Genomic DNA, 14,133 nt, shown 5'->3' with positions numbered 1-14,133 from the left:
GGGTAGTCCAAAAGCAGAGACTATGGATTTTTGCAGGCTTATTTATCCTCAGAACCTAGCAGAGGCAGGGTCCAGCAATATTTCTTTCTATTTTATAGCTGAGGACCTGACGCCCAGAGACGCCTGGCATCCCTCCCAGGTTGCACAGCAGGGGCAGGGTGGCGCGTCTGGATGGGCCGTGTATCTGGGGACTCACCTCATCCTTGTCCACCACCTGGATGAAGAGGGGAAGGGCAAAGCCGACCTGCGCCAGCTCAGTGATGGCCACACTGTACTCGGAGCTGTTGAACTCTGGGGCATTGTCATTGATGTCAATAACCAGGATATTGAAGGTTGTGGTGACTGTGGCATCAGATGGGGTGCGGTCATCATTCAGCTCTGTGCCCTGCAGACAGAGGACAATCACTGCAGGGGTGAAGGCAGCCATACTCTCAGTGACAGCTACTGCTTACCAAGGACTTTCTCAGTGCTGGGCACTGGGCTTTAATGTGAATTAGCCCATCTGATCTTCACCACAACCCCAGGAGGAAGATTCCATCATTATTATCCCCATTTTAGTGATAAGGAAACTGAGGCTCAGAAAGGTTAAGTAACTTGTACAAGGACACACAGCCACAGTAGGTTTCAAACTCAGGCCGTAGGATCCTAGAACAGACAGGAGATGGATGAGATGGGGTAGGGAGGACCAAATAGATCTGGGGGTTCATCACGAGGCAAAGGGAGAGTCTTTACTTAAATTTTTTTTTTTTTTTTTGAGACAGAGTCTCCCTCCGTTGCTCAGGCTAGAGTGCCGTGGCATCAGCCTAGCTCACAGCAACCTCAAACTCCTGGGCTCAAGCAATCCTGCCTCAGCCTCCCAAGTAGCTGGGACTACAAGCATGTGCCACCATGCCTGGCTAATTTTTTATATAAATCCTTAGTTGTCCGGCTAATTTTTTTCTATTTTTAGTAGAGATGGGGTCTCGCTCTTGCTCAGGCTGGTTTCGAACTCCTGACCTCGAGCGATCTTCCCTCCTCAGCCTTCCAGAATGCTAGGATTTTAGGCGTGAGCTACCGTTCCCAGCCTACTCAATTTTGCAGATGACGAAACAGGCCAAGAATTTCTGTGCTGGTGGTTAATCAAGACATAACCGAGCATCCTCTATGGACTGAACGCTGTGGCTGGCGCTATGAGGGTCTGGGTCGAACTCAGAAATAGGTGGGCTGGTTCAGATATCTGGGTGCTCAGTCTCTGGATCAGAGCCCCAGGCGTCCAAATACCCATTCCCAGTTCTGACCCCAACCCTCTGAACCAGAATCTCTGGGCGGGAGACACAGAACAGGTGTCTTTCACCAGCTTCCCAGGGTATTGGGATTCGCAGCCAAGTCTGGGAACCCACCCTCACATTCTGTATAAAGATGGAAAGCTGAGCTGGAGTCCTACGGGGAATGGGGGTGGTGCTGGGACCATGGGGCTGCTCTCCTGGTGGAGCTGACCACTCGCCTGGGCAGGAGGGCAGCAGAGACAGGAGGGGAGGGCAGGAGTGGGGAAGGTGGTGTTAGCACGCCCTCCCGCAGCTTCCCCACCCCTGAGCAGGTGAGAGGCAGGGGCAAATTCATTGCTGCTGCAGGGCCTCTCAAGGTCAAGGAGAGCAACTGAGGGCCAGCTGGGCTGTGCCATCCTCCCCATGCCCACGGAAAGGGCTCCTTCTCAGAGCCCCTCGTCTCAGTCTTTGGGCCACCCCCTCCTCAGTCGATGGCTGGGGCTGGGGAGGCCCCTGTGCTCAGGCAGGATCCACACCCCTAAATGGGTCTTCCCAGGGAATGGCTCAGCAAGTCATTGATTTCAATTAAAACCGGCCATGAGTGGCAGGTGGCTGCAGGGGCAGGGGTATGTGTGGCTCCACTGCTCCTTCCAGGGTGGGGACCCCAGCAGCTTCCATTTCCTCCCTATGGCATTGCTGTTTCTTAACCCAAGAATGCCATTAAATTTAGAAATGGGACAAAACCCCAGAAATGGGGCAAACTCCAGAATTCTAGGTGACTTCAACAGAGAAAGGATGGCACAACAGTCAGGACCATAGGACGAGCACCTACTATGTGCCTCCTCATCCCTGAGATGGGGATAACAGTCCCAATGCTGTGCAGTATTGATAACAGATATGAAATGCCCAGCAGACCCACACTTGATACCTTCCCGACAGGGCCGGGGCAGTCAGTGCAGAGTGAAGGAGCAGAAGTGACGTCCTTCTGGAGCCTGCACCTGGGGCAGGACCCTCGAACGCTGCTGGGGCCTGGCGTCACAGCGAGGGCATCCCTCCACCTGGGGTGCGGGTGCCTACCCCCTGGGTCTCACCTTCACGGTCAAGATGAAGCCGTGGCTGTACAGGGGGTTCTCCCGGTCCAGCAGGCCATTCAAGGTCAACGCCCCACTGATGTAGTCCAGGGCAAAGATGCTGTTGGTATTCCCTGCAAGACAGAGAAACATTCCAGTGTGACTGGGCCCAGGGCTCCTCTCTGGGCATGCAGGACTAATCAGTAACGTAACAGGGACGCTGGTTAAAGAGCAGTGGAGAGAAGTCCACAGGAGCCCGCAGTCCAGGCACTCAGCAGACAGCAACGATCACAGAATGAGAACATCAGGCCCTTTCCAGTCTCCTTCCGGCCTCTCCCTGAGCCAGGGGGAAAGTCTTGGTTTGGCGCTAGTATACCGTTAACACCTCTCTAACACTGGCTCACTCCCCTTTCCAACAAAGTGAGAGCCGGCTTCAGGCTCAGAGCCTTCCAAAGGGAATGGTACCCACCTAGGACACAGTAACCTTGTTTTGTTTCCCTTGTGCTTATTTTCATGGTCACATTCTATTCTATACTATTCTATTCTAATTTTCTATTTATGGCAGTGATATAAAGTTTCCTTTTATGATAAATATAAGTTAAAAACATAATTCAGTTTAAAAAATAAGTGCTTATGTTAAGTCCTTATTAAAATTTAAGATACACATGCACAGTATTGACAGAAATCATACCCAAATGACACCTGTCTCAAAGCGATGCCTCTGTAACCCCACCCTCTCTCCCCTCCACAGACACCTGGTGCCCTCACACTGGTTTTCTTGGGTTCTCCAAATCACCATGCTCATTCCTGCCTTCTTGTCTTTCAGTGCCCACCTTCCTCTCTTGTCCTCACCCTCCCGGCCTCCCAGCCCAGTGCCTTCTTCACCTCTTCCTCCAGGAAGGCCACCCTGACTTCTCTAGCTGACCCTTCAGGTCCCTGTAGGCAGCAGCCATAGTTCTGTAACTGACTGTTCTCCAGTTGCTTCCTGTGTGTTACTCTGATCTTCCTGCTCTGCTGAAAAGCCCTCTGAAGATGGGGGACTTTCACAACTGCCCCCCAAGGTACCTGGCCAGTGTGGGTACATGGTGGCAGGCATGTTCCCCACCTGGGCCAGCTCTGCATGGGCTCCCACCCTTGCCCTGTGCCCTTCCCACCAGGCTGTGGATTCACCTGGGAAATCCCAATCCACTCTGCTCTCTTCTTCACTAACCAGGTTGCTGGTCCGTTCACATACTCCCTCCTTCCCATTCACTCCCACACCTAGCAACCCCCAGGGCAGCCGCCCCACAGCCAGGCCCTGAGCGTGGCATTGTGGGGCACCAACATGTCAGTCTGCCAGGAATGCCGACACTGAAGCATCTGCAGCCTGGGAAGCAACCTCTGGCACCTCTGAGATTCACAGCAGGGAGAGGCTGCTCGCAGACTGGAAAGCTCAAAGAAGGAAAGCTTCATGGAAGAGGTGGCATTAATTCCCTAGAGCTCATACTAGCTGTGTGACCTTGGACAACTTACCCAACCCCTCTGTGCCTTGGTTCCCTCACCTTTAAAACAAGGATAATAATGGCATCTACTCTATAGGGCTATGAGGATGAAATGAGTGCGGAAGTGTGTATATTGCCTTGGAACAGTTCCTCAGTAAGTGTTGCTGCTAACGTTTGAGCTGGACCCTGGAGCACACGCAGGGTTAACACCCAAACCTCAACACACAGGGAACACCAGGATTGCCTACCAAGCTGCCTTGCTCCTCCCCTACCTGGCTCTCAAGGGATCTGGGCATAGTAGGGCTTGTATCATCTCTCAGATTAATTAGCGGAAAGGACAAGGGGAAACAATTTCCTCTTCTAACTTTAGACTTTGGGACAGAGGCTGTTCTTGGCCAATCCATGCTGAGTTACCGTCTGTACTGGTCAGCAACGCAGCCCACTTATTCCCGGGGCAGTGGCTAGAGGCCTGCTCCCTCCTGACCTCCCAGCCCACCGCGGGGGTCGGCCGAGGCCAGGAGAGGCTGCTGATGACTAGAATCTGTTTAGGTCTCACGTCACTCCCAGACTATGGGCTTCGGGGTCTCTGACGCAGGAGGGGATGCCACTCCAGCCTCCTTCTTGCCTAAGGCTTCCTCCCGCGGCCATCAGAGACCAAGGTCCCTTCCTGCTGGGTTCTGCATGGCTGTGTCTGGGTAGTGGGGAGGACAGGATTGCAAGGAGGCACAGAAATGCATGAATAGAGGGAGTTTCTTTGGCTAGGAATTTTGCTGCTGGGGAAACAAAAGATGTGTGCTTTCATCTGTTCGTTCATTCAGTCATTTACAATTATTGTGCTTCTTCTAATGGGGACACATTCTATTGGGGGTTGTAGCCCTATAGTACAGGGCCATCGGTGCTGCAGTGGGTGAAGCACAGGCATGGCAGGGTCTCGTGTGGGGCTGGGTCCTCTGAGCCCCTAAGGCTGAGCCGAAGGGCTGCCCCAGGCAAGACCTCAGAGCCTCCCGCCCCTCCCCCCTCCCCCCCACGCTCGCAGGCATGAGCCTCCCCCCAGCCCCATGGCCAGCATCCTGTCATTCCAGATTTTCATATAAATTTATTCTTTCCAATAAAGGAACCTATCAAATGTTTAACTAAACGTGATTCAATTTTTATCTTTGTGAGATTTTTCTTATAAATGATTCACAAACCAGAAGCCCCTTGTTAAATGATGTGCTTTAGTTTTTGGTTTGGAAAACAGGGCTACCCACCCTGGACCCTCAATTGTGTCTCCCCACGCAGCACCTACGCCCCATTCATGGTCACGGTGCCCACTGCCAACCCAGCATCTGTCCCCAGCACGTAAAACACCCCTTGCCCGGACCTAGGCACCTTCTCCAACAAACCTGCAGGCAAACAGTCCCCAAATAGAACACACTGAAACAAACGGGGGACCCTCCCCAACACACACTCTTCTTTTTCACACATCTATCTGTGTGGCATTCACCTTCCAGCCTCCTGCCGAGAACGATGACTAACTCCCAGGACCAACAGCCAGAAAAGGCTACACCTAGAGAGCTGACAAGGCCACCAATGTGAGGCACTGACTCAGTGAGATGCTCTTACTGTCACCATGGCAACATTAGCACTTGCTGGGAGGCTGCTGGTCTCGGGCAGGGGCAGGAGATGAGCCCTGCACCCTAGGCAGGTGCCAAGCCCATGTCTCACTCAAAGATTCACTCATTCCTTTATTCACTTTCACTCATTCCTTTAAGTTCACATTGAGCACCTACTGTATGCAAGGTGCTGCAAAATCAGCAGAGAAAAGCAGGCAAGGCTCACGCCTTCAGTCTCACGCGGAGTGTCCTAAGGATTGACATGTATGCTATATCACACTACTGAGAGTGTAAGCACCTGCTGAGCTAAGGGCCCTGAAGACAAGCAACATGGAACGGAGAGGGGTTAAGATTATGTCCTCTGGAGGCAGACTGCATGGGTTCAAATCATGGTTCTGCTACTTACTAGCTGTGCGACCTCGGTCAAGTTACTTGCCATATGTGGGCCTCGGTTTACTAGTGCATAAAATGGGGGTAATAATAGTACCCACCCAGGGTGTTGCTGTGAGGGGTAAACGAGTTGATATGGTGCTCCCCTACCCAAGGAGCCCGTGCCTACAGCTGTTTGCCCAGCAGGGACACAGAGCCAGCAGTGCCAGGCTCTTGCCAGGAGACAGTGTTTACCTGTTGGCCGCCCTGAGGCCGAGGCCCAGGACAAAACCCTCAGATCCACAAGGTCTCACACCCAGGGCTCTAACCTCTGCTCCCTCCATCACTCACCCCTGGGGGGCACTGCTTCCCTGCCTCGCTCCCCTCCCTACTCCCCCACCCCTACACCCTCCCTTCCCGTGGGGCTGTGGGCTTGGCAGCCACACTCACGAATTTCTTTGCTCTCCTGGAAACTGACACCACCATGTGAGCCCTCTGGTCTCCCAGACATTCTTTATCCAAGTCCCACGGGGGGCCGGGGCGGCTCACTGGGGACGGCTTTCACCTGCTCAGCCCCCATTGCTGCGCAGAAGGGCAGCTGCTTCCCCTGGGTGGACAGGTGCTATCTTGAGTGAGTGGGAGGTATACCTGGCAGGGGAGGGGTTCTCAGGGTGGAAGTGGGGGCTGCACCTTTAGCGTCCTAAGGATTCCGGGAACTGGTGACTCAAAGCAATCACAAAGGAGAAAAGCAGGTCATTACTGGCCATGCTGGTTCTCCTCCGGGGGCAGCCACCTCCTCTAGGAGCTCCCAGAATCAAGACCTTTTCAGATTTGCAAGAGGGAGGTTGAGAGGGTATGAATCATGTCTGCAAAAGCGTGAAAGGCTGCCGAGGTAGGGGCCACCGCCTTCATTCCCCTATTTATTAAAAAATAGTAGCTGCTACTTATCGAACACTTACCATGTGGCAGGCACGGAGCTAAGCTATTCATACAATTATATTTCTTGTTCCTTTACAATCACCTTATAAGAAGATATCCCGTTTTCCGTGAGAGGAAGCAGGCTCAGAGATGTTAAATAACTTGCCCGTGGTCACATGACTGGTAAGTGGCCAGCTTGGACTTAGATTTATGTCCCTCTCCCTCCCACACGCATTTGCTCTACACACGAGTTTGCGCCCACTCTGCACTTGGCCCTGTACTACAGGACAAGGAAATATGGTCAGACAAGTAGGGGACCACCCTCCTTCCTAGAGTGAGGTATCAACAACCTTGCTCTTTCTCTCCAGAGGGAGTCCTAGATAAAAAACATATTCTGGAAAGTTCTAGATCAACTTCTCCATGATAGAGTTCTGCACAGCAGCAGAATGTGCACGTGGCGATGTCTTCCAGGCATCTGGGGAGGTGGCCTGCAGCTGGGACCAGTGGGAGAGGCAGGCTGGAGACTGGAGCTGTCAGCACAGTGGCACCAGGGACTCGCGCCGGCACTGAGGAAAAGTGGCCCAGGCAAGGCTGGCCGTCGTGGCCGATGTTTGGTTCTCCAAGGATAAGCAGGGATATTCAGAGGCAGGGGAAGAAGATGGCAATGGCAGGAGGCAGGAGGAGGCAGCCTCACACGGCACCCCTGGGCTCAGGAGGAGGGTCTGGCAAAGGCCACTGACCGGGTCGTCAGATGTCCCCAGAGCCAGACTTTAACACACTCAGGGAGGGTGGGGCACAGAAGTGGGGACAGTAAGTGCAGGTGCTGCTGCCCCAGAGTTGGTGTAAAAAACAAGGCGAGAGGTGGAGTGGCAGCTAGAGGGCGCAGCAGAGTCAAGCACAGGGCTTCTACAGTTTTCTAGACGGTCAAAGGCAGAGGGGAGGGAGGGGGACAGGGAGGGGCTGCAGGGGGTGGTCAGGCCTAGGGGGAGGGGCAGCTCTCTCGCTGGGCTGTGGGGGCAGGGGCAGCGTAGGCTCACCCTCCCACCTCCTGGTTCCTGTAGGCTGGTGGGCTCCCCGCCCCCACTCTGCACCCCTCCTCCTGCCTGCTGCCAAATCTCATCACTCCCACATCTTGTCCCCTTGTTATCTCCCCGGCAGCATCGTGACCCACAGTGGAGCCGGGTCTGGTGAAAAGCAGTTTAGTGAGTGGCCGATGGTGCGTGTGGGAACACAGGCTGATGACTTTCAATTGCTTTGTCTGCTCCGCTGGGCTAACAGCCACCGTGTCCTGCCTTCGCTCCCCTGCCTTGGAGGTAGAGGAAAACCCAGGGCTCCCCCTCCGGTCTGAGTCCTGCCCTTTCTGAGGATCCAGTGTCGCCTGCTACAGGAAGCTGAGCCTCATCTGTGGCTCCCCTGAGCCCTTGAGGGCTGGCCGCCCTGTGCTGTGGGGCCCCCTGTTCTCACGCCCAGAGACCCAGTGTGGCCCTCAGGAGCATGGCCCTGGGGATGAGGGCTGGGGTCCCATGCTTCCATCGCTGGCAGTACCCAGAATGGCACTCATTAAACATTTGTTGGATGGCCTGAAGATTGTCTTCCTGCAAGCAGCACATAAGAGGTGGGGGCACGTTTGGGCTCCCGTGTCCAAATATGAGAGAAAAGAAGAAAAAGCCGTGGCTTACGAAGAGCTGGTAATCTTCTGGGCCTAAGCAACCATCCCTTCAAATACCAGTCCCTGAACGGAGGCAGGAGGCTGGATGAGATGGCCTGTGGGATGCTGATCCCTCCCTGGCCTCTGACTTGGTCCCCTGGCCCTGCCCAGGAAGGAAGTGAGAAGAGCTGGGATTTACACTCCACTCCCTCTTCTAGCCACAGTCTGCGTGGGAGTCTATTACCCGACACCAAGTGCAGACTGCCTGCTGAGCACAAACCCTCGGGACGAAGACAGAGCCAGGTGCCAACAACAGCTCTGCACGTACCAGCTGGGAGGCCTCCTGCAAACCGCTAATTCCTTCAAGCCAGATTCCTCATCTGTAAAGTGTGGGTAACAGCTCCCACCTTACTGGGCTGTGTGAGGGTCAGGTGTGATCATGTATGCAAAGCACTTATTGTGGTGCCTGGTACATAGGAGGCACACATTTTGGTTCCTGTCTGTTCTTTTCCTGCCAGGCCTGTTTTCCGAATAGAAGAATCGGACCAAGTTGGTCCCAACTGTGGCTTATTCCATCCAGAGCGTGAGAGGCTGTCCCCACAATGGCCAGCATATACTGAGTTCTTGCCTTGTGCTGGGCCCTGTGCAAAGTGTTTGTGGGCATATCTTTCTCAGTCCTCCCAAATCCCTACAAGACAGGCAGACTATCCCCATTTTACAGATGAGGAAACTAAGGCACAGAGAGGTTAAAAAATAACCTGCGCTAGGTCATCTAGGCAGTGAGGGGTGGAGCAATGAGTTAAGCTCAGCTACTATGAAGCTAAAGAGTTCATGTCCCATCCAGAGGTCCTCCTCTCCACCAAAGGGCCTGTCTCCACTGCCAGGTGCAGCCCATTAAACAGCTACGTGTGATTGGACTAAGCCACCTGGGCCCCTGGGGCCGGCTGGCCTGCAGGCCCGTCACCGGCCAGTGGAGCCATGTCATTCTGATGGGTACAGAACTGCATCACCGTCGGATGAAGCTTGGGAGTCAGCATGAGATATGGGCTCTGGGCAAGATATCTTATGAATTAAAAATTGTTACTTAGCTGCCTGCTGACAAAAGGGGGCCTGCATCCTGCGTGGCATCTGGGCTGGGCTGCATTCAACAGCTCCGTGATCAACATATGGCAACCAGCGGTGTGGGTTACCGCAGCTTTCAACCAGGGGAGGGGGGGGCTGAGAGCCTGCTGCCTACCTGAGGGCCCTGGGGTGGGGGGTGGGGGGAGCTGACCCCCTGCACGAAGCTTTCCCCAAGCTGCCTGGTACCCTCTTCCCTGCAGATCTTTGCTAGGTGCCTCGCTTGCATTCGGGCCTTAGCTCAAATGTCACTCCACCGAGGAGCCCTCCCCACCCCACCCCACCTTCCCACCCTCACCCATCACACTCCCTCCCGTATCTGCTTTCACTTCTTTCAAAGCACTTCTACTTTCTGAAGGTCCCTTTCATCTGTTTATGTGTTTCTTACTGTTCCCCCACTAGAATGGAAGCCCCGGGAGGGTGGGGACTGGGTTTCCCCAAGTGCCCAGCAGATACACAGTAGGTGATCAATAAATGCTTTCTGAATGAAGGAGTGGGCTGAAGCAGGAATGTCAGAGGGCCATTCTGAGGCTAGTGTAGAAAGCTACGGAGCAGCTGATAACGGGGTGACTCCCAATGTCACACACCAGAGAACATCACAACTGCACCAGGGCCCACGAGGAGGGATTGGCCAATTAGCAGATCCAGCTGGGGCTGTAATACCCTCCGGGTGCAACCGCAGTGATAGTTTGTTTGAGCGGAGCCATCTTAGTTAATTACAGTCATTACTGTCCAGCCAGGGCAGGACAACCTTCAGGCCCCCACGTAGGTGCGAACTGCAGTCTGCTTGTCGTACCGGCACTTCACACAATGACGATTTTTATTAAGCTCACTTAAACCAACACATGATTACCTCTCCTAATAAGACTACAAACTGGACTCTGATTAATTTGCTAATAACTGGCTCCAATTTATGAAACATTAACTTGAGTGGCCAAGGATAGTCAAACCTATGATGTTGGGATTGCCAAGGGTCAGGCCACGCTCCTCCCACCCCCAGCAGTGCGCCGTGCAGGGCTCCCTGGGAAATGGAAAGCCCTGGAGAGACGGCCCCGGTCCTCCCAGGACGCTTTCCTGGTGACCAGCAAGACGTTACCAGGGACTACAGTTAGCATCACAATCTCTCCCTCTCTTGAAAAACCTTTACTCTGCAACTCGGGGAATTTATTCAAAGGGAATAAACACAGATGTGCCCACAAATGCAGCCACCAGTATGTTTACCACGGTGTCATTCAATAAGGAAAACTGGGGACAGCCTAAATGTCCAACGGTAGGGGATTAGTTAAATAAGTTACGATATGGAAATTCAGCCAGTCACTAACAAGTTGAAGAAGAGAAGTTAGTGACTTGAAAAAATAGAAATGCTTAAGATATGTTTTTAAAAAAAGGAGTCACAAAATAGCCTAGTTCTGTAAGATTTTTTTTTTTTTTTTTTTGGTTTAAAAAAATATATGCATAGGAAAAGGAATGAAATGTTAACAAAATGTTAACCAAGATTATCTGAGTGATAATGCCAGGACAGTTTCTCATCCTCAGCACTGCTGACATTTGGGGCTGGATACGTCTTTGCTGTGGGGGGCCTGGCCTGTGCATCCCAGGATGTCTAGCAGAGTCCCGGGCCTCTACCCACCAGATACCTGTAGCACTTTCCCCGACAGGTGACAGCCAAAAAATCTCCAGATACTGCCAAATGTCCCCTGGAGGGAAAATCGCCCCTGGTTGAGAACCATTGCCCTACAGCCATTTCAGCTTTTCCCTTTTGGACTTGTTTGAATTACTTTAAAAAAAAAAAAAAAAGGTCAATACAAGTTCCTTTAAAAAATAATCCCCGGAGTTCTGCACCTACACAGTGGCAATGGTTGAACAACATTGTGAATGTGATTAACGCCACTCAGTTGTACACTTTAAAATAGTAAATTTTGTGTTATGTATATTTTACCACAAGAACACCCCCAATGTTTGACGATGTGTGTCTGTGTGCTCCAAGCTGGTGCTAGATGCAGGCTGATTTGTGCACTGACTCACTGGAATGGGCAAGTCTTCCTCTACGTGGGTTACCACCATTATTCACAACAAGTCACTGCATTCCCTCTCCCTGAGGGCAGGGACCTTTCCTGCCTTGGCCATTGCTACATCAGTGGGGCGATGGAGGAAGGTTATTTGCTCACAGAGGCGTTTGCGAGGCACCGGAGAGGTGAGGGCCCTGCCCCCAAGCGGCGTCCAGTCTAGATGCAGAAACAGGACCTGTGCCAAAAAGGAGCCCAGCCCTGCTGAGGGCAGCTCACCAGGCCCTGGAAGATTCCTGCAGGGGGGGCTGGCGGAGGAGGGGCTCCTTCATCTGGGTGTCGGAGGGCAGGGCTGGGGCAAGCAAGGAGAGAGAGGGCATTCCTGCCAGGGAGACCAGCATGAGCCAGAGGGTGGAGGTGGGGCCGTGGCTTCCCAGGTGGGGAGCCAGTAGGAGGGCGGACGGTTCACAGGAAGCCATGGCAGCAGCAGCTGATGCCAGGAGGCGGGAGCTTCTACTGCCAGGCAAGCAGTTTGGATTTCTGTCTGACGGCAGTGAGGAGTCTCTGAAGGAGGCAGGCGGCGGCAGGAAGGCCTGTTGGTGATGAGGGCACAGGGTGGGTGATGGTAGTAAGAAAAAGAGCAATAATGAGAGCAATGTTTACTGCGAGCCCACTGCATGCCAGGCAGGCTTCTGCGTGCTTTACATGTTGTCCTTCATAGCCACTCCATGTGGAGGCCATCATCACCATTATTCCCATTATTACTGTTGTGCCCATTTTACAGGTAAGAAAACTGAGGCACAGAGAGAGTAAATGATTTGCCTGAAGCCACACTGCTGGTAAGTGGCAGAACCAGGATTCAAGGCCAGGCTGTGTGCCTCCAGAGCCTGCAGGCTTGGTCCACATGCCAGCCTGCCCCCGAGAGATGGGAAAGAGGTATGTTTCCGCCTGTTGACAAAGCACTTTGCATGTCTGTTCACATGCACAATCTCAGTGGGTCCTCAAATGCCCTGCGAGGCCAGCACTGCTACCCCACTTGTCAGATAAGGAAACTGAGGCTGAGTCAAGTGAAGTGACATGTCCAAGGACACGTGGCTACTTAGTGACCCTGTTGGGATTAGAACCTGAGTCTTCTGGGTCTCAAATGGCCCTCATGGCTGCCCTAGGCTTGGTCTCGCCCGTGTGGGACTGGTGCTCCCTCGCCCTGAGGGCCAGGGGCTGGCCAGGAGATGAGCAAGGTGAGAAGGAGAGCGGAGGGCTGCAGGTGCCTCTGGGCCCCACCTGCTCCCTCGCCTGCTCACCTGGTTACCTCCTGGGCCTGGGGCAGGTGGGCCCAAACACCCAAGCCTCCTCTCAGCTGGGGTCCCCCCTTAGGCCAAGGGGGGTGCCAAGGTGTACTGGGTCCCCCAGCCTGTGCTCCCCAGAGGGCCGTCTGCTCTGCCCGCTGCTGGGCACGGCCCACATAACTCAGCCGAGGTTTGGCACTCAAGAGAGGTCAGGGCTCAGGGAGATTTACGGCCCGATAAAGCCATCTCAGTCCTCACATAAGCAGCGTTTGATATTTGATGATCTGAAAGGCCTTGTCCCAGAGCGGGAGGGGGAGGGGGAAGGAGGAGGGGAGACACTTAAGAAAACAAAGAGGACAGTGATCAGACACCCAAGGAGAAAAGGCACGAAGGGGGTATGCGCTGCCTGTCATCCTGGTGGTGCTGCCACCTCTCCTGTGAACCCTCCTTCGGCACCTCGGTGCCGATCCAGCAATGGGACATGGGGGAGACAGCCCAGGGACAGGGCTACTCGGGGCGTGGGGGCACCACAGACCACCTACCACACCGCCGGGCCTCTCTGGCCTGGGCACAGGGTGGGGGTGGGGTGCGTAATGCCCCCCCTCCCCTGGAGCCCACCCTTTAATGGGGACGCCTGGTCACCTCCAGCCGGAGGACAAAGTGCACGTGTAAAGAACCCACTCCAGGACTCCCGAGGCCCGGACATGCAGTCAGGAGACGGGATTCCTGCCTCTGGGCTGGCGGTGCTCTGAGCCTCGGTTTCCTCACAGGAGGTGAGAGTATCTTCCCAGCTCACAGGGCTGTTTAAAGGCTCAATGAGACAAGGAATCTGAAAATGCTTTACAAACTGCAAAGTGCTGAGCCTATGTCAGGATGTGTCAAGGATGGTGACCCAGGTGCCTGGGGCAGGTGGGACCACGCAGTGCCTGGAACTGGGGGAGGTTAGAGAGGGAAGACGGGAAGCGGGGCTGGCTGGGTGCAGAGCCAGGCGCAGGTGCACACTGGAGTCTGTGGGACACGGAGGCTTGGCGCCCCGAACCTTCCCTTCAAGTCCTCTTCCCCAGGGTCCAACCTCTTCCTCTAAATGCCATTCGTTCAGTCCATTGTCTCTCCGCCACCGTGACCACGTGGAAGCAGCTCTGGCAACAGAGGGCCCTGAAGTCCCAGCTCCACCACCTCCGAGCCTCAGTGTCCTCACCTGCCAGATCAGGACGACAACAGACTCTGGCTCCTGGAGTGCGGGGAGGACAGAGCTGGCACAGAGCAGCTCTCCCGGGTGTGCTGGGCCCTCCCTGACTTCCCTCACTTCTCCTCCGGGAGTGTTGAGCCCAGCAGCCCCACGGCTGCCCCCTCCCGCCCCAAGTGCCGCAAGTTCCAGAGTGAATGACTTTCAAATC

At 54.2% G+C, this 14,133-nt stretch overlaps 1 protein-coding gene across 1 annotated transcript in view; it reads right to left on the bottom strand.

Annotated features, from left to right (window-relative positions):
• CDH23 (cadherin related 23) overlaps nt 1–14,133 on the bottom strand; it is a 393,911-nt gene that overhangs the window by 184,549 nt on the left and 195,229 nt on the right. Inside the window, exons 10-11 of the mRNA XM_069460801.1 lie at nt 2,336–2,448; nt 197–385 (exon numbers count right to left, since the gene is read on the bottom strand). Coding sequence (XP_069316902.1) covers nt 197–385; nt 2,336–2,448 — 302 coding nt within the window. The remainder of the gene's footprint in view (nt 1–196; nt 386–2,335; nt 2,449–14,133) is intronic.

Source organism: Eulemur rufifrons, chromosome 28 (assembly GCF_041146395.1).
Source record: "Eulemur rufifrons isolate Redbay chromosome 28, OSU_ERuf_1, whole genome shotgun sequence".
Lineage (NCBI taxonomy): Eukaryota > Metazoa > Chordata > Mammalia > Primates > Lemuridae > Eulemur > Eulemur rufifrons.
Note: the sequence above shows the minus strand (reverse complement) of the source record. Positions and strands in the feature narration are given on the sequence as shown.